The following is a 26,491-nucleotide window of genomic DNA, read 5'->3' on the forward strand; positions in this document are numbered from 1 at the left end:
GGGCTCACTAGGATATAGGAGGGCGAGGTTGACTTGGGGACTCTTCAGTGGTGGACCTGCAAGATAAGTCAACCATGCTGAGGAGGGAACCTCCTGGTTGTAGGGACCACTTTGGTAAGTAATTGGATGATCCTCTCTTTGGTCTATTAGTGACTTATCGAGGGTGAGCAGATATTTCTCGACATCTTCCTAGAAAACACAATTTGGCATTCAATTCCTGCCACCCTGCTGAGCTTCCTGAACAATGCAGAAAATGAAACAGATCCAACTCATTTTTAAAATGGCTTTATTAAAGGCTAGTAGTATAAAATAGGACAAAGTTACAAGTCGTCAGTAAGAATTTGCCATTTTGAAAATATGTATCAAAGGAGAGGGTGGTGTAAAGAATAGAAGGCCACTCCTGGCCCTGGCATGAGGGACGCACCTGGCCAGGAGGCAGGCTCTGCTGCTCCTAACCAGAGCATGTCCAAGCCAGGAGGGCCGGGGACTCAGGGACAACCCAGACAGGCAGAGTCTAGGTTCCTGAGAGCTTCTGTCAAATATGGCCACCAAGAGCAAGACACAGAGCCCTGGAGCCGCCTCCCAGGCACTGAGCCTGGGTGTGTGGTGGAGACCAAAATCATACACAGGCCTGAGAGGAAGAATTGCTTTAAAGGGAAGTGACGGTTGTATTTCATCATGATGACAGAGGAGGAGAAGGTGGAAAATACCTGGTTAATCTCCTGGCCACTGTCACATAGTCCCTGGGGGAGACCAAGAAGCCAGCTTGGTCTGCCCTGGCACAAGGACAATGCCCAGGTCAGGTGGGTCTTTTAGGATCCCTCCTGGACACCCTATCTGGGACTTCCCACCCGTTCTTTCTGTTTGTTTGCTTTTTTGTTTTTGGTTTTTCAAGATAGGGTTTCTCTGTATAGCTTTGGAGCCTGTCCTGACACTCACTCTGTAGACCAGGCTGGCTTCGAACTCACGAGATCTGCCTGCTTCTGCCTCCCAAGTTGCTGGGATTAAAGGTGTGTGCCACCACCGCCCAGCTTCCCAACTGCTCTCGGGAGGCCTCCTTGAGAAACACCATTGTGCCTACACGCAGCCTTCTCCATGTTTTCACTAGAGAAACTAGAAGGGAATCAGGGAAGAAGGGAAAATGTCTGCACAGAGAGAGCAGACATTTTGCGCTGGCCAAGGGGCCAGGATGAGCCTTTGCCTTCCTGCTGTGCCCATGCTATGGACCATAGACCTACACGGAAGGAAAACATGTGCACAGACTTGAAATCAACCCACCGCGCTGGGGTGGGAGGTAGGCACACGGTAGCCATGCTGGACCCCCCTCCCCAAGAGTCAGGGCCAGCGTGGGCTGCGCCAGTGGTGGCTTGCGAGTTATTTTCATCCTTGTTGTACCAGAGCCTTTCTTCTCCTCGGCCTCCAACTGCTCTGCGACAGTCCGGAAAGATGACTGGTCAGAAGCCACCGGAGGAAGGCAAACCCACACCCTAGGGACCAAGAGAGGCTTAGGACATAAGCTAATTGGCAGGTACATCAATATTGGCTAAGTACAGCTTTGGCATGTTTTCCCAGGGGAAGAGACAAGGGTGGGACAGTTGCTGTGTGCACTCTGCCTTGGCAAGCAGGGTCTAGCAGATATTCCAGAAGCTAGTTCAGAAAGCCCTGTGACGTGGGCATTAAGGTCACACCTGTCGGTACTGAAACCAGGCGCTCGGAGGAGGGGGCTCATTGAGATTAAGGCTTCAGGTGAAGAGAACGGAGTGACGGCAAAGGGTAGACTGTGCCACCCAGAGCTCACTCTGGTGAGCTCCTGCAGATGCGTGTGGTCCAGGGGCTGTGGCAGGGCAGCGGGGAGAACAGGGAGCAGATCTGGGTGAGGCTCATGTTCCTCACCCAGCCTTGCTGCTGTGAGCTCTCAGGGCTGCAAGGGGAAGTTTCTGAAACCATCAGGAAGGCTTCTTTCACTTGAAGGTGGTCAGGTCTCGGGGAGAGGCCTTCACGATACAGCTGACCAAACCGGGGTAAAGAACAGTCAAGCCTTCCAGTCTCTTGCTGGAAGGTTCTAACACAGTGAGTCAGAAGCGCCCTGCTCTCCAGCACCGCTGCCACCACCCTGACTGCTGGAGAGGACAGGACTGGGGCACTGGCCGGACACTTACAACATCTTCCAGAAGAAAATCCACAGAACCAAGGAAGCTGCTGCAGCCACATACAAAACAGCGAGACGCTGACAGAAAACCTGCCAGCAGGAAGGGGCGTTCAAACAACCAGAGCGCTGAGTAAGTCACCAGGACAGCTTAGCGGACACCTGCCACCCCCTGCCAGCAGTCTGTTTCCTAGATGCGGGGGTGGGGAAGGGCACAGAATGCCAAATGTGGCTTCAGCAACGGGAGGGGTCCAGGTGAGCCCATTTCTAAGGATGAATCTTCCACAGCGACAGTCAACAGCCCAGCTCCATCCAGGGAGCCCCCAGTGGAAAGGAATGGGAGGGTGCAAAGAGAAGGCCGCCTGCGCGGCCCTCGGTGGCTTGGTCCAAGAACCTCCTTGGTGGAAGAAGTGGGGTGGAGCTGGGGACAGACGTTTTATTTACAAGGCTTACTGGATTCTTGTCTTTAAAAATCCCAAGTGTAAAATTTGTTATCAAATCCTTGAAAATAGCATATTTATCTATTTGGTTTTACCAAAAAAAGAAAGGAAGGAAGGAAGGAAGGAAGGAAGGAAGGAAGGAAGGAAGGAAGGAAGGAAGGAAGGAAGAAAACCTGGCAACATTTCCTAGTTCCTGAAAGACTAAGAAAAGGGCAGAGGAAACAGGAAAATACACAGGCAGAGCTGCCTTCTCCTCCGAACACCACGTGGGCCACACGGGGGCTCCTGGCTGTTTCCGGGTAGCACCGTTTACCAGTTGTCCAGAAAATCAAAGCCCGTCTTTAAGAGGGTGTTACTTGATCCGATCTGCAGAGGGACAAAGGTGACAGAATAAGACGTGGGCCTCCATCCCGGCCACAGACAACCTATATACAGCACTCCATTTAAAATGACCCAGATGAAAGCAGCTGCTGCCTCAGGGGCCCCTGACCTCTATTTACCTCAGTGCCAGGGACCAGAAAGCTGCATAAAACCCAGTGCAAGTGACACTCTTGCAACACCAGCATGCACAGAGCAGAGGAAGCAACCTAGTTCTCTACCGGCACCCTCCTGCTTCCGACAGCATTATAAAGTGAACAGACACCTCAGACACCCACGCCATCCCCACTCGTGTGTGTGTGTGTGTGTGTGTGTGTGTGTGTGTGTGCGCGCGCGCGCGGTCTACCCTTGGCCCAGAATTTGCCAAGTAGGCTAGGCTGTATGGACAACAAGCCCAAGGATACACCTGTCTCCAACTCCAATCTAAGTGTTGGGATTATAAACCCAGATATTTTTTAACATGGCTCTGGAAATTGAACTCAGTGGAGGAGAAGACCATGGGGGCACTGGTGGCTGTCCCGTCCTGTGAGCCCTCCTTGGATATCTGTGAAAGAATGTGCCCCCCACTTCTGATGTGGACTTGGCACCACCACCCACCTGCGCAAACACAGGCTCTGAGAACAGAGCATCGTCTTCGTCGTCCTGCTGGGCAGTGGGAGGTGGCGGCTTTTCTGGGGACTCAATGGGGGTAGCCTTGGGCTGCAAGCTGGCAGGGGCTTGCACAGGCTGGGGCACCTCTTGCGCTGTGCTTACACTGGAGAGAGTTTGCTGTTCTTGGGGCAGAGCCTTGACCTCCCTGTCTTTTGTGATGGGTTCTTGGCGGTAGCAAGCAGGCATGACTTTTTCTCCCTTCTCCATGGACTTGATCTGGCTGGGTGTCAGAGACTGGAACTCGGCCTCAGGCCCCTCCCTAGAGCGCTCAGCGTTGATCTTCCAGAAGGATGCTTCCTCCTCTTTCCTCGAAGGTCCTAGGGCATCCAGGCTAGAGGATCTGCTGTTCTGGGCAGGCTTGGCAGCCTGTGTGCCCTGAGGAGCCTTGGCCAGGGGCCTGGGATCACTGGTCACGGTGGCTGTGCTGGGCTCCTGGATGGATAAGGAGGAGATGCTGAACTCCATCTGACTCTGCGGGGAGACAGAAAGGAAGAGACACCTGAGAGCAAGCCTCAGAAACCCCTGGGACAGAGAGCCGGCTCACACACTCCCTCAGATGTATGCAGACACTGTACTGACATAAGTTGAGAGCTGCCTGGTGGTCCCAAGTGACGATTTTCATGGCAGTCCTTACTGCCTACCTGAAATACATCAGGAGCCACGAGGCCACGCCCTGTCACACTGTACCCTAGCAGTTCTAAGACCAGAATCACAGCAATGATCAAGGATCCCTGATCCTGAGCATGGCTCTGACTTCCGGAGGGGTTGCTACAGGCAGGTGAGGAAGGCTGTGTGGGTCCTCAGGGCATGAGTCCTCAGAGGGAGGGAAACTTCACAAGCCCAGTCCATAGCCTGTGTCACCACGTGCAGACTGACCACTTTCCTGACCCACACCTGTCAACCACGGTGGCCTCTAAAATCCTGCCACTGAGCAGGCCCGACAGTAATCACTGCCAGGAACTCCGAGCCTTCCGTCAAAGGGGAGCCAACTGCAGGCCAGGTCATCCCCACTCTGCAGAACTCAGCACTCTCGATCTCAAAATCGACCCTGAAAATTTCAATTCCCCATCACTTCTACCATTTTCTTACAAAGATAAAATAGCAAATGATATTACAGAAAGCTGGGAAAGTAGATAAAACGCAGAAAATCAGGCATAACCCCTCCCCCCATAACTATTTTTTGTGCCACATTCTCATACATGTTAGCTGTGATCTTGTCAGGTCTGCAGTATGGGATGTCACTTCTTCAATGCATTGTGAATATCTTTCAGCTCTTTCTTGTTTGTCACAATCTCTCTCTCTCTCTCTCTCTCTCTCTCTCTGTGTGTGTGTGTGTATGTGTGTGTGTGTGCGCGCGCGCACATCTGTGTAGTGTGTACACATATACACAGCACATGCATGCACATGTGTAGCAGTCAGATGGCCCTCAGGGGCCAGTGTTGTATAGTAAACTCCAATGAGATAAATTCCATCTTGAAGGAATCTCCTCGAGACTCAGAAAGTAAACAACTCAATGGTTGTAGGAAGCATGGATCTGATCAAATTCATGAGGCTCCTGCCTCCCAAACATACATAAGCAGTGAGGACTGCTGAGAGCCGCTATCAGAACAGCAGAGGTGGCTCAGGTCAACTGAGCTCCCTGGAAGAAATGTTCTCCAATCTTGAGCTGCCCGCGGGCTACACAGTACACTTCCATTTCCAACTTTGGAGAGCTTCTTCCTACGTTGGGATGCGCTTTTGGGGATGCAGCTGTCTTTAAGTTATTACTGCACCTGTAAGTGACGCCCCTCCCATACTCTTGTAAGTCACACTCAATAAAACATACTTGTTCACCAAGTTGGACTTTGGTGGTATCCCTACTTTGTCTGCTTTGGTTTCCTGTCTGGGGTGAGCAGACATTTGTTCATGTCTCCCCAAGAATAACGCTATACAATGGCATCCACTTTGTTCTTTGAAACAGAGTCGCTCTCACCGGTCAGAAACTCAGAGGCTAAGTTGGCTGGCCGGCAAGCCCCAGAATCAGTCTGTTTTATGTCTTCAGGTCTTCAGTGCTGGGAAAACAAATGCCTGTCACCATGTCAGAGTTTCCCACCTGCGTTCTAGGGGATCCCACTCAGGGTCTCATGCTCGCAGGGAGAGCAACTTACTGACAGCCATCCCCCCAGCCCACGGCCACTGTGGCTGTGAACACTTCTCGCAGTCGACCAACAGTTCACCCCTGCTGACCCTTGCTCCTGCAACCCAGGCCGCTGAGATTCCTTGTGCACATTAGCTGCCCTGCTCAGGGTTAGTTTCGTCAGACTTGCAGAAACAAAATGTTCAAAGGCAAAGGCTTAAAACTCTCCATGCATGGTTTCGGATGCACACTGTCACGCTGCTCTGCAGAGCCACCCTGTGTCTTATGCCCCAGCTGTAGTCGTTTCTGGTCAACAGAGTTGATTGTTCCAACCTGCGCTGACTCGGAAACACTGGGCACACACAGGCAGCACCTGGTAAATGGGCCAGTCTGTTTCCTTTCTTTCTTTCTTTTTTTTAAAGGGAAGCGAAAACATAATAAATTAACAGACAGTGTCACTGTGTAGAAGCACAGGGGAGAGGGAGTAGGGAATGGCCAGGTTTCCTGTTCCCTAGACAGTTAGAGTTCGAAAGGCAGGGCCCTGGCAGTCGAAGCAACTTGTCTAAGCCTCTTAGTGAAGCAGAAAGGGCAGGGACTGGAGACTAGGACCTTGAAACTTCCAAGATGGCTAGGAGATGGTTGGCTCCAACAGGGGGACAGAAGGCTGGGGAACCCTAGCACGGGTCTTCCACAGTGAACCTGCCCTTGGCACTGCAGAGGTGGTCTCCTGGAATGCTCCATGAACTTACATACAGTTCTGCAAACCATCAAACTCTCGGGTTCCTGTCCATAAGCAGGGAACTGAGGACGGAACGGAACACAGTCCTTCTTCCGTATGAGCTTCGGGCTCAGGACAGTCTACCACGCATTCCCTGGACAGGAAGCCAGCAGCTAGCTGCCCTTGGCCTAGAGATGAAGAACACAAGTCTAAACCAAGAGCCTAGGCAGCCTGAAAATGCAGCTTCCCTAAGAAACAGCCATCCCCACTTCGGCTCTGCAAGGAACCATGGATCGGATGTGGTAGGTGTATAGGAGGCCAGGCTGCCATACTGGAGTTTGTGTGTGACCTCTGGAGAACTCAGCAGGTCAAGGGGAGGAGCATAAGTTCCAGCCTGGGCTTTTATATACTGCCACCAGCAACCCCTCAAGGAAGAATAAAGAGAAGGGAAGAAGATGGAGGTACGGAGAGGTGAGTTTCCCTGGGGCACTCGCATACTAAGAGACCCTGCAGTTGAAAACCCAGGGTTTCAGCTCCAAGGCCTGGCTGCAGGGCTGACGTACAATGCCATGGAAAAAGCAGGCTCCTTTTTTTTTTTTTTTTTTTGAGACAGGGTCTCACATAGTCCGAGGCAGCTTCAATCTATGTTACTGAGGCTGCCCTTGAATTCCTGATCCCCCTGCCTCTACCTCCTGAGCGATGAGATTACAGGCATGTGACACCTCATCGTCCTCGGGATCATTTCTAGGTCCAGCATTCTGAACACTGCCTATTTCCAAATTCCCTAGTAGGACACAAAGACACTTAGTACAAACAGACACGATCGCTCCTTAAGTAAGCAAACTGCTAAAAATAGCTTGGGAATGCCGAGTCTTGGAGAAGAGTTGGCTGTGTCTGGAAACTGTAGAGTAAGGCTCACAGAATCAGTTTGTTTTTGGTTTTGTTTTGGTTTTTTTTTTGGCGGTGGTGGGGGTTTTCCCGCTCTGGTGGGGTCTTTGCTTAGAAGACTGTGAATTGCAAAGCCAGGCATCCTGACATGTGGGTGGTCAGATACTGAGGAGGGAAGCGGAGTTCGGGACCCAAGGCTGTGTGACTGCTGGAGCTGAGGGCCACTGCCATCCACTCAGGGGTAACCAGAGCTCTGCAGCTTCCCAGTGGGAGGCGACATCAACTGAGCCGGAGCATGCTGCCAGGAGCAGCTACCGACCTGCTCTGGGGACTTGGAAGACAAACACAAGAAAACACGGTGGCACACCCCTTTTATTCCAGCACTAGGGAGGCAGAAGTTGATGGATCTCCAGGAATTTGAAGCCAGCCTGGTTTAAACACTTGCAAGTAACAAGGCATGGACTAAATGCATGCAGTGACTGACTGTGCCACACAACAGCTTCCGGGGGTGGGGGTGTTGCAAAGGTAGAGGGCAGATGGGAAAGGGCAGAGAGATGAGTGGGATTGAGATGCATCATGTGAAATCCACGAAGAATCAATAAAAAGTTACATTTGAAAAAAGAAAAGAAATTACGAGGTCAACAAGCCACAGCAACTCCTAGTACCAAAAAACCAACAAGAGAAGGGAATGAAGGGAGCAGAAGAGGAGGAGGAGGGAAGGGAGAGGAGGCAGCAGCTCCCAACCTATCTGCCCCCTTCCCCGATGTTTTCCTGATCCTTAACTTTGCACTTAAAGTGTGACAGTTTCCTCTCACAAGTCACCTCCTCCTCCTTGTTGGTGAAGAACCTCTCACTGCCCTATAAGAGAAGGTTGTGAACCAAGACATCCAAACACTATCTGGTAGCTGGGAGGGGAGGTGAACTTCTTCCCTGTCCCCATCTATGCTGGCTCAGCTGAAGAACCAAAGAACGGGCTCAAGGAGGCCATGTAAGACTGCACTACCACTGTCCCTCAGGGGTCAGTGACCCCGAGGTCCCATTCTTCATGTTTCCCTCCTGGTGTGCTGGGAATTAGCCCTTACAGCCGTCTCTCAAGACTACAGCTAACTCCAGGCTCACAGGTGGTTAAGAGGGCAGAGCTCTGGCAGCCCCAGGACAACAGAACCCACAGGGAGCATCACAGCTTCAGCCCTGGAGCCGGAGGGGTTGCTCCGAGGAACACCCACAGTGCAGCTCTCCTATGCCAGGTTCAGTCCATCACAGGTCCCACCTAGAAAAAACAGGTACCAAATCCCCAGGGCCCAGAGCAAGGTAAGAGAGAGCCCAGGACCTGCTGGGAAGCCGCCAATGACACTACAACCATCCACCTGTCCCTCGATCTCAGAGACAGAAGTCAGCTGACTTCACACCTCACAGACTTGGGAAGATCAGTCCCTAAGTTTTAATTGACTGGGCATGTACTGTGTGCCTGGCACGGAAGCCTTTCCCAGAAGTGACATGAAGGAGCAGAATCACCATCCCCTTTTCATTACAGAAGGGCTGGTCCGGCAGCTCACCCAACTTTTCCAGAGACTGCACTGGCTTCAGAGGCCAGACCAGACCTCCACCTGGGGCCCATACATGCCAGGGTGGAAAACAGAAAGACTGTGGATGCCAGTAACAAAACTTCCCAAACAGTCTGTCCCTTTCAGGAGGTCACAGCAGCCTTCTCTCAATGCCCAGGCTGCTGAGCCAGCACTGCAGAAGGAAGCTGCATCAAAGGTAACGGGAAGGGGCAGCAGCCACTAGATCACGACTATGGCATGGTAGATCACGACTATGGCATGGTAGATCACGACTATGGCATGGGCTGCAGGTAGAAAGGGCCAGGGCTCAGCTGAGCGTCTTCTGTGATCCTGGAGGCATGGACACAAAAGAGGAAGGCAAGGGTCTCCTCAGCTCACAGCAGCACCCCTTGCCCTCTGTGCCCTGGGCTCCTGACTTCTCTGCAACCCAGTCCGTCAGCAGAGCGGGGCATCGGTCAGCCCATGTGGGGAACAGGGCTCAGCTGGCCACATCCATTCTAAAAACAGCAAGACCACAACAGAGCCCAGTGTCTGTTTTTATGCCTTGCTCACTGGAGAGGAATGTGTGATATTCAGCAAAGGGGGGTACATGCCGCAGAAAAGGACTGTTTGGCTTGGCAGCGGCTGGCAAAGCTAAACTACTGAGGCAAAGGCCACGCACACACGGTCAGAAAGAATGGGAAGAATATCTCCATTAGGCCGCCAAATGCTTAACACGGGTTCTTCCTCCTGCCCTCTTGCCCTCCAAGAGACAAAGGGGAGGAACCTAAACAACTCTAAGAATCACAGAATTAGCAAAGGGGCCATCTTACAGGGATGAGCCAGCACGGACGGGCAGCTTGGAACACCCACCTCACATCCCGAGGAATGGGTCCAGACCTGGGGCTAAATCACACACGCCCCTTGTTCAGGAGCCCTGAAGTGGGCATCTACTCATCCTTCAGTCAAGCTCCAGGGCAGCAAAAACCCAGTGTCACCGTGAGACCCAGAAAGTGGCAGGCAGGGGGTAGCCAAGGCTCAGGGGTAAGGGACACATGAGTCTTAGCCTTCAGGTCTTGTCCTCTGACAGGGACACAGACACCCATGCCTCCCTAAGACCATAATATGGAAGACAGACAGTAAAGGGGAGGGGGCACAACTTAGGCAGAGGACTTCCCTGTTCATCTCCTGCCTGGACGATCAGAGGTGTAGGCACGTGCTCAGCATAGTTCTCACGATGGTCTGGACGGAAACGGGATTTACACAGCAGCTGGAGGGTGGGGGCGGGGGCGGGGTCTTCAAGAGAAGGTGGGTGGAATCCAGCCCAGACGCTGTGGTAAGGGAGGACAGTTAGCGGGTGCAGTGAGGGGCTGGGGGCTTCTCGGAGACCTGTAGGAGCCTGGTCTCGGGGACAGCATTGCGGGCACCGCACTGGTCTCGGGGGCAGCAATGCGGGCACCGCACTAAAGGAACTGCACACTATTCCACACCCAGGGAAAACATCGACGGATCTAGGGCAGAAAACCACAAAGCTGAACTCGAGCTTTCAGACGGGGAGTTAGGACAGCCCAGAGGGATAGAGAGAGGGGAGAAAGGGAGGAGAGAAGGCAGCCATTAAGCAGGGAAAGAGGCCTTCCTAAGATGCATTGGCCCAGGCGCCGCAGGAGCTACGCTGCGATGGGATTGGGTTCAGCCTATAGGGCCACGCCCCTCAGAAATCAACTAACATTAAGGAGGTGCATGCAAGACCATGGCTTAGAAGAGGCCCCCCCCATCTTCCATGGGCAGTGACATCTCTGAACCACAGCCAGCAGGCACTCCGCTCTCTAGCCAGATGGTGATGTGACCTGCTCACCTACGGCAGGAACGGGAGGAGGAATTCAGATGTGTGCATGAGTTGTGGGAAGGACCTGGTTGGAGGATGGAGGGGTGCTAGCGTGTATACGGGGAGCGTGTGCTCACAGGGGTGCCTCCTTTGGAGCTTAAATAGGCAGCTGCACATTAGCAGAGACAGGCAGACAGAAGCCAGACAGCTCGGGGGGAGAGGGAGCTTGGGGACGGGTCCCAAGGGCCTAGCCTCCCCATACACTCTCCAACTTGTCTGCAGCCCACACAGCCTGGGAATGCAAGGAATCTTCTCCATGCCTTCCTCCCTCCTAGTCTGGGGCCTTCTGGGTGCTGGGTTTTTCTTCTGGAAACATGGGAGCCTGAGAGAGGAATGCAGCAGTCCCATGAGCATCCCTCCACCTCCCCTCCCCCCACCAGCTTGCCTGCCAAACTGATAGATGAGTGGAAGAGATTGCCGTGGTGACCATATCCCTACGGGGATGTAGGGGGTAGGATAGTGGAGGGCGCTGGGAGTCACTGTCGGAAGTGGAGGGATGTGTCTTGCATGGTGGAAAATTTGGATGTGTTCATTAGCTTGATCCAATTATCCCTACAACACATTTGAATACCAAAACAACTTGTACTCCATGGACACACACAAGTGTATAAGAGAATGACGGTATAGGAGGTGGACACTGAGGCACAGCCATGTGAGGGCACTAACTGCCACGGAGCTGCATGCTCAAACGTTGCTCATGGGGTCTGAAGAGATGACTCAGCAGTTAAGAGTGTGGACGGTTCTTTCAGAAATTCTGTCCCCAGCACCCACGTCTGACAGCTCACAACCACGCGTAACTCCAGCTCCTCGAGGTCCAACACCTTCTGGCCACTCTGGGCAGCTGCACACATGTGGCATACATACATATACACATACATTTTTTTAAAGAAAGTTTTCTTGGGGGCTGGAGAAATGGCCCAGTGGTTAAGAGCATTGGCAGCTCTTCCAGAGGTCCTGAGTTCAATTCCCAGCAACCACATGGTGGCTCCCAGTCATCTATAAGAGGATCTTCTGGCATATAGGTGTACAAACAGATAGAGCACATATATATCAAATAAATAAACCTTGCAGAAAATGCTTTCTTAAGTGGTTAACTGGGGCTGGTGAGCACAGAGACCTAAGGTTGATCCCTAGAGTCCATGTTTAAAAAAAGAAAAGTATGAAGCTGGAGGGATGGCTCCAAGGTTAAATACAAGGGCACACTACTCTTCCAGAGGACCCGAGTTTGGTTCCCAGCAGCCACCTGGGCAAGCATAACTGCCTGGAACTCCAGGTCCAGAGGATCTGAAATGCTTTCCCGGCCTCCGCGGGCACCTGCGCTCACACCACGTATGCACGTACACTGAAACACACACACTAAAGTAAGCTTGGGAAGAAATGAAGGTGGGAGGACCGATGTACACTTGCTCCCCAGTGCAGGGGGAGGAGAGACGGGGGAGCCCGAGGCTCTCTGGCTGCCCTGAACCTGCAGATTCCAGGTCACCAAGAGACCTTGTCTCAAGAAACAAGGTGAGTGGTACCTGAGGAATCACACTTGAGCTTGACCTCTGGCTTCCACATGCATGAGCACACACATGCACATACACTAGAGAGTACGCACACATGTGCTCCGTATGTGTGACTTCTCAGGTTCAATGCCCAGCACCCCTCCTCAAAAGCTAAGCTACTAAAATTTACATTATATGAATTTTGTCATAATTAATAAAAACTATAGGCTGGAGAAGAGGCCTCTCAAGATCCCTTGGAACTACACCAGTGTTTCCCAGCCTTGAGCCTCCCTCTCCACAGGTCCCCTGGGTGCCAGGGTTAGCTGGGGCAAGGCCTATGATCAGAAGCAAAAAGAACAAAAGAAACAAGGCTTTTAAAATATCTGCACCCCAAAAGTCTACTCCACACACAGCTGTCTCCTCTGCAGCCCCATCCACGTCAGAGACAACGGCACCTGGAAAGTTAGAGTTTGAAAATCGCGGCCTCTCACCTCTCCTTGGCCATATGACACTTGCTTCTCTGTGGTCTTGCTGCTTGCTGAGGTCCTCCTCCTGGAATCCATGGGCCTCGGGGATATCATGGGACATAGCGGGACTGACAGGCCCACACACAGGTTCAGGTCCCCAAGCCCCCCGCCCTAACACACACACTTTGTCCTACTGACACAGGCTGTCAACTGCAGCCCAGCATTAAGGACCACACACAACCCTTCGCACCCATCAAATGTTGAAAGAAAATGTACAGGTACTCACATTTTCAAAGGGGACAAAATACATCTAAATTTTATTCAACTTACCCTTGTTTCCCAGGAAAATGGGGCCGAGTGCTCATCTTGCCAAGTTATGTCCTGAAATAAAAATTCAAGAATAAGTCTGAGGCCCAAACTCCGCCAACCCTGTGCAGACATCCACCCAGAGCCACGAGGGAGACACACACACACACACACACACACACACACACACACACACACAGACAACTCAAGGACAAATGAAGGTCTCAGTACTTGACAAGGCCAGCGCTGGGAACTCCTGCAGCCCAGGCTGCTGATCCTCTCCTGCCAAACAGGCATCGCAGTGAGTACCAGTAAGGCCTTAACCCAAGACAGGAGCTTCAAGAAATGGGATGATGCTACTATCCTCAGGAGACAGGGTCGAGTCTCAATCCGACCAGGGCAAACTGTGATCTGGTGTGAGGACACAGCCCTCTGAGCCTGCTTCCTTGCTTCTATGAGGGGCTCACACACCTTGCAGGCTTGCTGTGAGGGTGTAGCCTGGCACCTTGTGCAAAGAACACAGCCAGCAACACACTTGTGCCCCCCTCCCGGCCATGCGAAAGGCACTGGTAGCAGAGTCAGGGACAAGGCGTCAAGGCAATGCAAGTGTCTGATCGTAACCGCTGATGCTGCTCCTGACTCTGCTCACGCAGAGCAGCAGAAGACCTCTTCCGAGCACTCGCTGGACTCCGAGCCTGAGCTTGCAGGTCCTGTTTGTTAACTTGAAGAAAGGGCTTAGGCCTCCTCTTCACCCCGACAGGGTACCTGTCTGTGCCTGACTGCTCTAAAACACGGGACAAAATTTTGCCTTTTTAAAGACAGTCTCATGGATCACAGTCTGGCTTCAAATTTACTACGTGTCCAGGGATGACCTTGAACTCCTGATCTTCCTTTTTCTACTGTCCAAGTGCTGAGGTTATAGGCACTTACCACCATACCTGGTTTACGTAGCACAGGGGACTGAACTCAAGGCTTTATGTACGCTAGCAAGCACTTTACCAACAAAGCTATGCCTGAAAGTCCTGATAAAATACGTGAACTGAGAGTGACATTAATTCTATGCTCATCTCCCACTGTCTTCAAACAAGTCCTACATGATTTGTGTCACGCCATCGAGTACCCAATAAAGTATGCTCCTTGTCACCTAGAGGCACGTGACCTGGCTCCAACCTCCACAATGAGAGGGGCTGAGCTTCAGATGCTGACAGAGCCCTGCCCCAGACCAGCCTCACAGATGGCAGGAACTCCCGAAGAATGCTTGCAAGCACAACAGCCATCCGGGCTGCAAGCCAGCTTTCCCTAGGCACACCCCTGCTGAGCTGGGAAGCAGCTGAGGCCCAGTTAAGAACTATAACAAAGGTATGGTGGCGATGGCGTGGCGGGTGGCGGTGGCAGTGGTGGCTCTGGGCAGTTGACAGCCTGCTCCTAAGAATGAGGGAGATGCAGAAACTTCACAAGGCACAAGGACACAATAAGCCCTTTCCCTGCCCTGTCCCCAGAGCTGGAGAAACCCAGGTTCCAAAGTTATGAGATCAAGACCCCAGTGCAAGCTAGGTCCTCACACACTGCAACCCACACACCTCACACATTCCTATTCACAAAGCATCCCAATGTGGGGAGCGAGGCCCTGGCTCTTCTGGGATGGAGGCCCAAAGAGTAAAGCTGCCATTTCGGATAGAAAGTCCCGTGCACGGGGGGACGAGCAGCTGGGGGCTGCACACTAGGAACGGGGGGGCTGGGCACAGCAGGAGGGGAGGCAAGTTTATGCTCAGGCCCTTTCCTCCAGTGGCTGTGCAAGAACTGCACACTAACACCCGAGACATCCCGTTCCTGTGAATACATGTTATGCCAAGCTCACATCACAGAGCGTACACCCCCAGACCTGAGTAGGCTGCGGCAGTAACGTGGGGCCAGGCATTAAGAAAGCCAAAAGGCCCCTTAGCTGTGCAGCTAATACAGTCCACCAAGACTGTCACTGGTCCTGCACAGTGGTAATGCGACCTTGGCAACACCTGTTGGGGATCTTGGCTCCAGAACTGACTTGCACTGCTTTTTAAGAACCATCTTTGTATGTGCATGTGTGTGTCTATGTGTGGATATGCACACATGAGGGAGACCAGAAGAGGGTGTCAGACTGGCCTGGAGATGCAGTCACAGATGGTTGTGAGTCACCGTACGTGGGTGCTAGGAACCAAACTCAGGTCCTGAGCAAGAGCAGCAAGTGCTCTTAACCACTAGGCCACCTCTCCGGTCCACTTGGCCTATCCTGCACTGCACAGTCGTCAGGCAAAACTTCTAAATATGAGAACGGGGTCACTGCATTCCACTCTGGAATTTCAGCTAAATCCCAGTTCCTTCCAGAGTCTAAATTCTGCCCCTCCAAACATGGCCATGTCTATCTGGAGGAATGTTGAGTCACCGCCTGGGAGTGACAGTTGCAGCTGGGGCCTGTCCTCATCTCTGTGGCTGCTGGGGAAGGAGACAGGGAGCCTCTGAAACTCTAGGCTCTTGGGACACTATGCACTCCTCTTAGAGGCAGAAAGGCAGACAGCCTTCGTGGGGAAGTGGAGCAGGTCAGTGGAACAGATACTGCTTATTCTAGATGCAACTTGGAGAGGTGAAGGGCGTTGTATGGCTAATGCCTTTTCCCCCTGAGGCCACCAGCCCTGTTACTGGACAGAGAAGAAGGATGTAGGGTTCCCAAGGGTGGGAGCTAGACCCACTCCTGTGTCACCTTGCCTGACTTCTGATTTCTGTAAAGTGGGTCTCTTTGAATCTCCAAAGATAAGTCAGAGGCTCCCGGCTGTGGGAGGCAACAGAGAGTGGGGCTCCAGGAAGCAAAAGTCAGGGCCCAGGAGGGCTTTGTGGGTCGGAGCCCCAGGGTTGCTGCCCACCTTCCTGGAATTCCATGGGGGGTGGGGAGTCACAGGCAGGGAGAGGTCACTGAGATTTCCCCTTAACTTAGTGTCAACAATCTTTTGTTTGCTTCAGCGAGAAGCTTAACCAAGAGGCAGATTCCTTGGATTTCTGCAATTCTGAGCTCATAAAAAATAATAAAGCACTTAGCAAAAATAAATCTGCCAAGCAAAAATGTGACGGGAGCTCTGTCATCAGCTGGCAGTGGCTGTGCCTCCAGCCAGAGACTGTGCTGGCATGGGCGCAGGCTTCCAGGCTGCCAGTACAAATGGCAGCAGGATCTCAAAGTGGCAGTCCCTGCTCCCACACAGAGACACACTCACTTACACAGACAAACTCACACTCAAAGGCACACTCCTATACAAACATATCCTCACATACAGATACATTCCTACACATAGACACACTCCCACACAGATGCACTGACACATAGACATATACCATAGATGCACTCACATACAGACATATACACATAGATATGCTCATACACAGACATACACACATAGACATAGTCAGATACTTAGATACTGACACATAGATACATCTACATGCAGATAGATACACACAGACACACTCATACACTCACAAGCACAGACACACAGACATATATACACAAACACAGAGACACATTCTTGCATATGTAGACACACGCATGCGCGCGCGCGCACATACACACACACACACACACACATACACGCACGCACACAGCATTTCCCCTTTTTCTTCTGCTTTCACAATAACCAGGAGGCAACCAAAACATAGCCAGGTGCAGGCCTGTAGTGGGACTGTGCACTCCTACTCCGGGACTGCTGGAGAGCCCTCTGCCTGCCACCCAGGGACTCAGATCAGACAGCAGACAACACAGGTGGCCTTTCCTCCGGCCAACCATCACCCTCCGCGTCAGAATCCTATCTGAAAGAGACACAGGCACGGGAAGTTTGGCTGGGCCACTGTGGAGCACAGCGTAAGAGTATGCACACCACACATCACCAAACCAGAACAGAAGGCATAAGAGACACGGCTGTGAGGACACAGAGCACGGAAAATCACAGAAAACCACAGAAGGGAGCAAGCAGTAGCGGGTACACACCACAGGAGGGCTTGCTGGTCCTCACAAGGGCTCCAAACAGAGGCACTAAAACCAGCTACCATCTCAGGTGCATCTGCTGTGTGTTAAATGTTTATCCCACTCAGTGTCTCCAAAGGAAAGCAGTATCACTATGTGTAATGTAGAGAAGTATATTCTTCACATTATGCTAAGTGGAATAAGCCAAACACAACAATAAGAATATTGTTTTTATGGCCCCATCTACATGCAACACTAGAGTATGGAAAATCATAGCGACAGAAAACAGAAGCTGTCAGAAGCTGGAGGTGGGGTGGGGGGAACGGGCAGTCACTGTTAGCCTGCACTGTCTTACTGCTTAAAGGACAGGAGCAAGACAGCAGCTGGGCAGGACAGGATGGTTTAGCATGACAATACGAATTCAATGCCCCAGAACGGGTAATGGTTAGGAGAACCAACTCCACAAAGCTTCTTATGGACATAAACACTGGCACAAATACTCACATACATACATCATGTATATACACAAAAATAATAACTTAAAAACAAACAAAGCACGGCTGGGGCCAGGCTTGGTGGTGCACGCTGTTAATCCTACAGCATTTAGGAAGCAGAGGCAGGTGGATCTCTCTGAGTTCAAGGTCATCTTGATTTACATAATAAGTTCCAAGCCAGCCAAAACTACTGTAAAGAGCAACCCTACCTCAAAAACCAAAACCAAACAAACAGGGCGAGGTGCGGCTGTCATCCCGACACCCGGGACACAAAGGCAGGAGGATGGTGAGTTCCAGGCTAGCCTGGGCCCCCTGACAAGACTGTGCCAAGAATAACTAAATAATCTGGACCTGGAAGGTAGGAATGCTGCACACTTGGGAGTGCGTGGAATGACACTGCACACTCAGACATGGCTGAAAAGGGGTCAGGGGTGGAGCTCAGCTGGTGGAGTGTTCCCAGGAATGTCCAAAAGCTCGGCGTTTGACCTTCAGCACGGTGCAGACAGGGGGGTGACAGCGGGCGACTGGGGGGGGGGAATCAGGAGGGTCAGAAGTTCAAGGCCATCCTCAGCTAGAGTTAGAGGGTATAATATAATATGCGAGATCCTGTCACTTAAAATAAAAAAGAAGGCTATTAACATAAAATGGGTATGGCTCACAGTCCTAACCCCAGTACTCAGGAATTAGGGCAGGAGGGTCAGAAGTTCAAGGACATCCTCAGCGACAGAGTGAGTTCAAGGACTGCCTGGGAATCGGGAGACACTATCTTTTTTAGTTTTTGAGACAGGGTGAGTCTCTCTCTTTAGCCCTGGTTGTCCTGGAACTTGCTCTGTAGACCAGGCTGGCCTTAAACTCACAGAGATCTACCTGCCTCTGCCTCCTGAGTGCTGGGATTAAAGGCGTGCCCACCACAGCCCAGGCAGAGACCCTGTCTTAAAAAAGAAAAAGAACTTGCAGTGGCAAGTTGTGAGTTATGTTATTGCACAGCAATAAAAAGGTCTTTGAAAGCCAAGGAGGAACTGAAGATGCTAATTACTAACTGGGAGCTGCCAACCTGGCAGATTGCAGTCTGCGATTCCAACTCTCCTGGAGAAAAGGATCAGAGATAGTGAGGCCAGGTGTGTAAAAGCCACCTTGTGTGCAAAGACCCTCTGCAAACACTGCCCAACCTCCTATGGGCTCACTCTACACATCCCTCCAAGGTAGTTCCAGGGCAAATGAGTGGCCTCCTAGCCCTGCAAGAGCATCTTTGTTCTTGGTGGCATTTGAAGACTACACACTGACCACTGCAAAGTGTGTTCCATCACAGTGTTCCAGAACTACAGTCCCTACTGCCTGCCAGCTGTGCACACCCTGACCACAAGGCAGACACACCTCTGCGAGGGCTGCCTGGTTTCCAACTACTAAGTCCCAGAAATAGGGCTGGTTTCCTTGGTGACTCGGAAGCGGCGCCTGCAGTTACAAGGTGCCTTGGGGACCACAAATGGTCCCCATGTCTCTAAAGCCCAGGATCAGGGGCATTTCCAGGGGACAAGCCACGGCATTGTGGCTCAGGCTAAGAAATACTGTCAGCCAGAGAAAGCAAGATCTGACAGCAGGGCCTGTGGAAAAGAACAGAGAGTCCCCTGTGTTGACAGTGGTCACCCTTGGGTTGGTGCTGGGTGGCCTGAACACGCAAAGACACCCAAGCCTGTCTCATGACTCAACAGCAGGATACTAAGGACAGCTCACAGACCCTTCAATTAAGAACACCTGCCCCTCTTCCAGAGGCCTGGGTTCAATCCCAGCATCCCCATATTGGCTCACAAGCACTTGTTGCTCAAGTTCCAGGGAGTCCGGCACCCTTCCCAGGAGTCTGGGCATGAGGGTGCAAAGACACACATGCAAGCAAATCATCCATATACATACAAACAAAATAAAATAAAAACTAAAAGAAAAAAAAAGCATTAAAATAAACAATCAGGAATGAGGGCCGGTGAGACGGCTTGGTGAGTAGAGGAACCTGCCAGACTAGCCTGGCCAACCCGAGTTCAATCCCCAGAACCCACACACAGGCGGAAGGAAAGCGAGGACTCCAAAGTTGTCCTCTGACCTCCACCCATGTACTGTGGCACAGATACCCGCGCACACACATCATCCTCCTGTATATGAGCGAACTTGCTTGGATACACACACACACACACACACACACACACACACTACAATATATTAATTAAACAAACAGGAATGAGGCTGGGGATGTAAGAGACTCAGTGGTAGAGGGTTTGCTTGGCATACACAAGATCCTGGGTTTAATCTCCAGCATCATAAGTAAGTAATTAAATAAAGGAACAAGGGAATGAAGTGATCGTTCTTTGATGTCCATGGTGGTAAACCACATCAAGCCCAGCAGGTGGCACAGGCCAACAATCCCAGCTACTTGGAGGCAGAGACAAGAGGATTCAAAAAGTTCAAGGCCTGCCTTGAGTTCAAGGTCAACCTGGGCAGCTAGCGAGACCCTGTCCCAGACTAAAAAGGTAGAAAAAGACATTGCTGGGCCACACATAGCCTGGGGGTAGAGCACTTGGCGGGGAGCCCTGGGTTCACTCTCCATGCACAGAACAAATAAAAAGGATGGGGGTTTGAAAAGAGCCATTAAACTACTGCCTTTTCAAAAAACAACTGCCTGGTCGTAGCAACTGGGCACACACAGAAGAGGTGCTGGTCTGAGGCTAGCGGTCTTGTTGTCTCTGCTGAAGTGGGGGTCCATAACAGGGCGTTCAGAGCTGCAGTTTCAAAGACAGAACGCCCTGGTGACTTAGCGTGTGACAAATTCCACTAGGGTCACAAGTTCAGAATCACGGGCATGGGCAGGGCTAGGGGTTATCTCTCCTGGTGATTAGAATGGAGAACAGACTGGGAGGAGGGGGGAGATCTAGGGACCAGCAGGAATGTAGCCATCTCTCTTTTGTTACTTATTTATCTTTGCGAAATGGCTATATTCTTCCAGCACCATGGGAACCTGAACCTCTTCCTTGGGGTGACTCCTGTCAATTTAAAAATGACTCCAAGACCGCCCTTGTGTTTCTTGTCCTCCCAGAATGAACGACACAAACCGATCTCTGCAAAACCAGTTTCCAGGCTGCCGCTGGGTCACCTCCCATGGAAGCCAGCAATGGAGGAGCCCAGGAGGGAAGCCACATTTGCTGGTTCAGCTCCGGGCACCAGGCCAAGTGCTATCAGGCTGGGGAACCATCAATCAGCAAGGGGGACAGGAGGGACAGGAGGGACAGGCCCAAGCCTCCCTCACAGCCTGCTGCATCTGGATAATTCTCAGTGCTAGCCCAGCCGCCCAGCACAGGGTCCGGGCAGAGGGACTCAAGAGGCCAAATTTACCTTGTCCTCGTTTCTAAAATACACATGGATATGCCAGCCAGGAGGGAATGGTGATTCACACATTCCACCTTCCTTGAAAACCAAGTCCAAAATTCCGAGAAATCAACTCCCAAGTCACTCTCCCCACCCGCCAAAATGCTGGGAGCTGGGACCAGAACTAACTGGGAGCATGCTTGCTGCACACGCAAGAGGACTTCGTTTACTCCCCAGAACACTGGTAAAACGCAGGGCAAGGTAGCACACACTTATAATCCCAGAGCTGGGGAGGTAGAGACAGAATCCCGGGGACTCGCTGGCCTAGTTGAACAGGCGAACCATCAGTTAGACAGAGATTCTGTCTCAAAAAACAAGGTGGACAGCTCCACCCTAGATTTGCCCTCTGCACGAGGATGGACACACACACAGGGTCGGGGGTGAGGGAGATAAAAAGTAAAGAGAAATGGTTAAAAAAAAAAAAGTTGCATTTTAGGTGGAAGAGGAAGAAAACCCCTCTCAGGTCCCAGATCCAGAAGCCAAGTTTCGGGCTAAACTCACACCCAACAAAAAGGAGAATTCCAAAAAGATCTAGGAGGAGGGGTCCTGAGCAGAGACCATAAGAGCACAAGGAAGGCCTCTGGCCTACAGGAGGTGTGCGGCGGAGGCAGCTGTCGCCGAAGTTGCAGGCAAGGTTCAGAGCTAACTGGCCCCAGGGTCTTAAAAATCCAGGTCAAAGGGTGTGGGGCTGGCGGAGCCACTCCACCACTCCTGCCGGGATCCACCATGGAGAGGTGGTAGAGGCAGGCAGATGCCACAGAAGCCAAGATTCACCCCCGTAGGAGCGCCCAGCACCTCTGCAAGGGTCTGTCTGGAACTAAGCACATAGCAGCTCCTGGAACCCCGGAACTCACCAATGTGCAGGGTCCTGCTGGGTGTGGCAAGGAGTTGGGGTTGGGGACAGGAAACAGATGCAACCGATTCCTGAATATTCAGGGTTCTAGGTTCATTGGATTGTTTCCCATGACAACAGTAGAGTATACTGTTGAGAAGTAGGTGATCCTTCTGAGAAGGATCCTGAGAAGGTGATACCTTCTCAATCAGAAACCTTTCATCCCTCAAAGAAAGCCTTTCCCAGAACTTCGCGGCTGAAAGAACAAATCTTCCAGAGAAGGGAGAGCCGGCAGCCTGTAGAAAGCGCCCATGGAAAAGCCTTAATGTTCTCAGGAAAACCCGCCAGGCCACCAGGCTGCCAGGCTGAGGGAGCATCCCCAGGGGCCTTGCCTGCCCCAAACCACGGATTCCACATTACGCTTCACCCTGCCAGAGGGGCTCCCTGTGCTGACACGGCCGGACTTGAACCTGGGACCTGGGGCTCCAAGCCCTCCTCTTTGCTGCTGGAGAACATTAGTGAAGGAATTAAGGCAACACTGGAGTCGGGGCAGGAGGCTGGCAGCGTTGAACAAAACCAAGTTCTCTGCTTATCTCCGCTGAGATCTATCCACAAAGCCATGATTTTAGTGGAGCTGGTGAAGGCTGATAGGGGCCGGGGTTGGGGGGTTAAGTCAGGGTGCCTCTAGCTTCTATGACAGCCTAGAAAAATACTTGCTCAGTTGATTCCCAAAGTAGCTAAAATATTGACAGTCCTGTCTTTGTTTCAACATTAAGGCAGAAACCATGATCTCTACAGGGGACCAGGTTAAACTAGCCAGGCAAGAGGGGATGTGAGTTCTGCCCAGTCATCCAGCTTTATATGGAGATCAGGGTAACACACACACACACACACACACACACACACACCCCGAGGTGTCATGTTCCTGCCCCTGCCCCTATGTACACAGGCAAAGGAGCCCCTAATACATCCAGAGTCACCAAGACCTATGGTCACTAGTCTGTAATTAGTTCCTGGAAGACATAAAAATGAGTAGATGATACTAAAAATAATAATGGCAGTTTTAAAAAATGACTAGAAGGTGTTACTATGAGGGGCGCAATTACCATCACTGGCAATGGAGGACGACAAAACGGGCAGCATCCTTTAGTAAGCAGAAAGGGCTTTGGAGCCCTGGTCTGTTTGTTTGTTCTTCTCAAATTTGGGGTCACCTATTTGGGTACCAAAACACCTAGCTGGGAGTCACCCCAGGTGTCCCCATCTGTCAGTCCCGGGGTCAGACACTAGTCCTACATGAGACCACTGGCTGACTTCAATTTGGTGCCAACCTCTCACTGAATAGTGGAATTTATGTCCCCTGTGCTATTAAACCTCACACGACTGCAGGAAAAAGAAACGTCCACCCTGGCTGACGTCCTACGGAACTCAAGGCTGTTTGTCCCTCTGCCGCCTGGGCTGAGCGGCATGGCTCAGGGACCTTGGAGGTGTGTGTGTTCTGTGCATTTGTGCTGCGGAGATTCAGGTTGGGTGCTACTGAAGGGCACGTGGAGAGATAGCTCAGCACAACATTCATTTGGTGCAGACACTGGGTACGAGTGTAGGCCAGAGGTCAACATTAGGTGTTGCCCCTTGAGATGCTGTCAACCTTGTCTTTGGGGACAGGACCTCTCATTAGTCTGGAACTTGACAAATAGGGTAGACTGGCTGGCCAGCGAGCCCCAGGGATCTGCCTGTCATCTACTTCCCAGTACAGGAATCACAAGTATGCACACCCCTCAGTGGCTGCTAGAGATCCTCCCGTGCACAAGTCTCTACTGACAGAACCATCTCCCCAGTCCCCATTTGCTCTAAACCATACCAGTCTACAAAGGCAGAAACAGGGCAGTCTGGTACCAGGTGGGCACATCTCTTGACCCTGGCCACCGTGGCTTGTCCTTTTGATATGCTCAGGGCCAGTGACAGCCCATCCCTGGCATCTGCTAAGCACTGACCGGGCTGCTTCCTCTTAGATTTATTTACCTGAGACACTGCCAAAGAGGGACTGCTTGCCCGCTCATCACCCAGATCCGAGCGCAAACTCTGTCCACGTCTTTATGGAGATGCATATTTTCACAATGAAATGTTTCGGCTCCAGGAATATATTTTAAGACTTATATTTTCATCTCCTACCACACCCTTGTTTTTCCTGGCATGGCCCTCGGAGTTTCAAGTAGGATGGGGAGCAGAAGGCAACGTTGGTGGACAGTTCTGCCCTCACAAGTCCCTGGCAGGAAAGGCGGTTTGTGACCACAAGCGTTCTTTGTAGTAACAAACATCGATGAATACCTGGCCGGAAAAATCTCATTCTTGACTCTATCCCTTCCACTCGGCATAACCTCCCCCCTCCAACCCCCGGCATGGGGGGGGGGGGAATCCACAACTCTCCTTGCCCCTCCTGGAAAACTGCCTCCACCCAAACGGACTTTCACAACTCTGGCTGTTACTGATTTTGTCCTTCACAACAAAGTAAAGTCTCTGAGGTCCAAGTACATATTCTTGTGGCACAAAGGGCTTCAGAGAAACCGTCCCCAAGTAAAACACCAGGTTTCTGAGCAGCGTCGATTCCGGAGCCTTTGTGCCTAAGAGCAGGGTCAGGCTGGAGCAATTTCAGCAGTTTCTCTCCTCCCCCTGCGCCTAGAGCCCAAGCTTGCAGGAGTTATCTCAACTTCTCCGGTGTTTGGGTGGGTACCGGGATTCACATGTCACACCCAAACATAACCTCCATTGTGGTCTCCCGGGGACGTAACCCAGGGCGGCGGTGCCTGGCAGTCCCACCTCCCCAACTGAGGTCCGAACCCTTGACGGCCCGAGAGCCTGGCGTTCGGGAACGGTTGACATTATTCCCGTTTCACACCCGGAAAACCGAGGCTCTAAGTCAACAACTCATCAAGGGCCAGGCTGCTAAGGGGCAGAGCCTCATCAGAGCCCAGGTTCGCGTGATCTCCTCTCGACCGTCTCCACTTTGTCTGCAAAGGTCCCTTCTCCTGGAGAAGTCTGAACTCCCTCTCGCCTCCCACTCCGCCCTGAGCGGCCCAGTCCCGCCGCACCCACCTCGTCGCCGAAGCGCACCAGCTTCTGGCCCGTGGGCCCGCGCAGGCCAGGGAAGCGCGCCGGGTCCCCCAGGTCCCCCGCGTCAGCAGCCGGCGGGGCGCGCGGCCCCACCAGGCAGCGGTCGATGATTTCGTCCTGCTGCGCCGGCGGCAGCCGCGCCCACTCGGGCCCGTACTTCTCCCTGATCTTCTCCTTGTCTTGCATGATCTTCCTAGCCATGGGGCTCAACGACGAGAAGTAGGTGAAGCGCTTCCGCTCCCGGTCGTCCAGCGGCCGGTTCCCACTCATGACGGCCGAGCGCGAGGCCGCGATCGCCGCCGCCATCGACGCCATGCCCGGCCCGCGCGTCCCGGCCCGAGCGCCGCCTCCCGGGCCGCCCGCGCCCCGCCCCGGAGCTCCGCCCCCGTCTCCGCCCGGAGCTCCGTCCCTACCCCACCCTCTACGCCTGCCTCCGCCCCTGCCTGAGCACCGCCCCCAGATCTTCCCGGGACGCCCTTTCTCCGGGCCACCTCTGCCCCACCTGACACCGGTCCGGACCACGAATCGTCCCGGAGTCCTGTCGCCACCTGAAGTCCCGCCTCCACTCGGAGGTCCATCCCCACCTGGAGTCCCGCCCCCATCCCGAGCCCAACCCCCGAGCTCCTCCGCTCACTGCCCTTCAATTTCCCCACAATGGGGGCGCTTTCCCGCACCCCAGGGCCTCGCTGGGGCCGCTACTGTGTCTGCAATCCGTGCGCTGCGGTTGGAGATAGCTATTGGGGTTAACCCCAGGCAAAGACCGCCATGGCGCCACGTGGCACTGATGACAAAGGAAACTTCTTTCTGCACGTGCTCAATCATCCCGGCTCCTTTGCGCTCTTGCGCATTGCATTTTCGGGTTTACTCCTTGGTTGCCAGACCATCTGCCACGCTGAGCTGAAGTTCAGGCAAGGGCACTGACCCACCACCCATCAATGAATGAGGTGACGGATTCCTCTCCCTGATAGTCTTCAAGAAAACTTCCGTCAAGCCTGGCATGGAGACACTGACTTGTAAAGCCAGCACTGGGCAGGCCTAGGCAGGAGGACCACGGCAAATTCAAGGCTAACCTGGGTTATATAGTGAAACCCTGTCTCACTACCACCATCCCCACAAAAAGAAAGAAAGCCCCCTGCTAAAACAGGCAGCGTGAGGGAAGTGCCCCGAGCTCCAAAGGTCTTTCCCTTTTCTGGAGAGCTACACACAAAGACCTCTCCATGCCCGCAGAGATCCTGCTTTCTCTGATGCTTGCTACTACAAGATGAGGCAGTCATCCCTCACCCCTGCCCTCCATGTTAATTAAATCTCAGGACTGGACTATGTCTTTAAACATCACTCAGAGTCCTAAGCATAATTAAAGAACTCTAGTCAGCAGACTCTGGTCAGTGTGAGGAACCTATATCCCGTCAATTTAAGGGAGGGGAAAACCGAAAGTTTAAACTTCCAAAAATGGCCAAGCTAATCCTGGAATCCCAGAAATCACAGGAACTCCGGGAGGTTTGCTCTCTGCAAACAAAGTGAAGAGGATGGAAAATTTCCACAGGGAAGCAGAGGACATGGATCCCCAAAGGGGGCCAGGCTTGCTTACCATGGTCAAGTTTCTTTGCAGACCACACAAAGTTATGCAGGGCTGTGGAATGT

At 52.4% G+C, this 26,491-nt stretch overlaps 1 protein-coding gene across 2 annotated transcripts; it reads right to left on the reverse strand.

Moving 5' to 3' along the window:
* Positions 1 to 269: 269 nt before the first annotated feature.
* Positions 270 to 25,192, reverse strand: C22H1orf198 (chromosome 22 C1orf198 homolog). 2 transcript variants are annotated; one of them, XM_087900595.1, is made up of 4 exons: positions 24,833 to 25,192; positions 13,051 to 13,101; positions 3,562 to 4,086; positions 270 to 2,952 (listed from the first exon to the last, which is right to left on the reverse strand). In XM_087900595.1, exons 1-4 carry the CDS (start codon positions 25,163 to 25,165, stop codon positions 2,896 to 2,898), a joined length of 966 nt encoding a protein of 321 aa, XP_087756721.1. In that variant the 5' UTR covers positions 25,166 to 25,192; the 3' UTR covers positions 270 to 2,895. The 2 variants fall into 2 exon arrangements, with proteins under 2 accessions (XP_087756721.1, XP_085538022.2); XM_085681896.2 differs by lacking the exons at positions 13,051 to 13,101; positions 24,833 to 25,192 and adding an exon at positions 12,745 to 12,818.
* Between the last annotated feature and the right edge of the window lie 1,299 nt (positions 25,193 to 26,491).

The sequence above is a fragment of the Myodes glareolus genome, chromosome 22, assembly GCF_982192425.1.
Source record: "Myodes glareolus chromosome 22, mMyoGla1.1, whole genome shotgun sequence".
Lineage (NCBI taxonomy): Eukaryota > Metazoa > Chordata > Mammalia > Rodentia > Cricetidae > Myodes > Myodes glareolus.

Coding starts and splice junctions, on each gene's coding strand:
- C22H1orf198 (XM_087900595.1), bottom strand. CDS start 25,165: ATGGCGTCGATGGCGGCGGCGATCGCGGCCTCGCGCTCGGCCGTCATG. Junction 13,102..24,832: donor TGGTGCGCTTCGGCGACGAG/GTGGGTGCGGCG, acceptor TTTTTATTTCAG/GACATAACTTGGCAAGATGA. Junction 2,953..3,561: donor CAGAGCCTGTGTTTGCGCAG/GTGGGTGGTGGT, acceptor GTCCCTCTGCAG/ATCGGATCAAGTAACACCCT.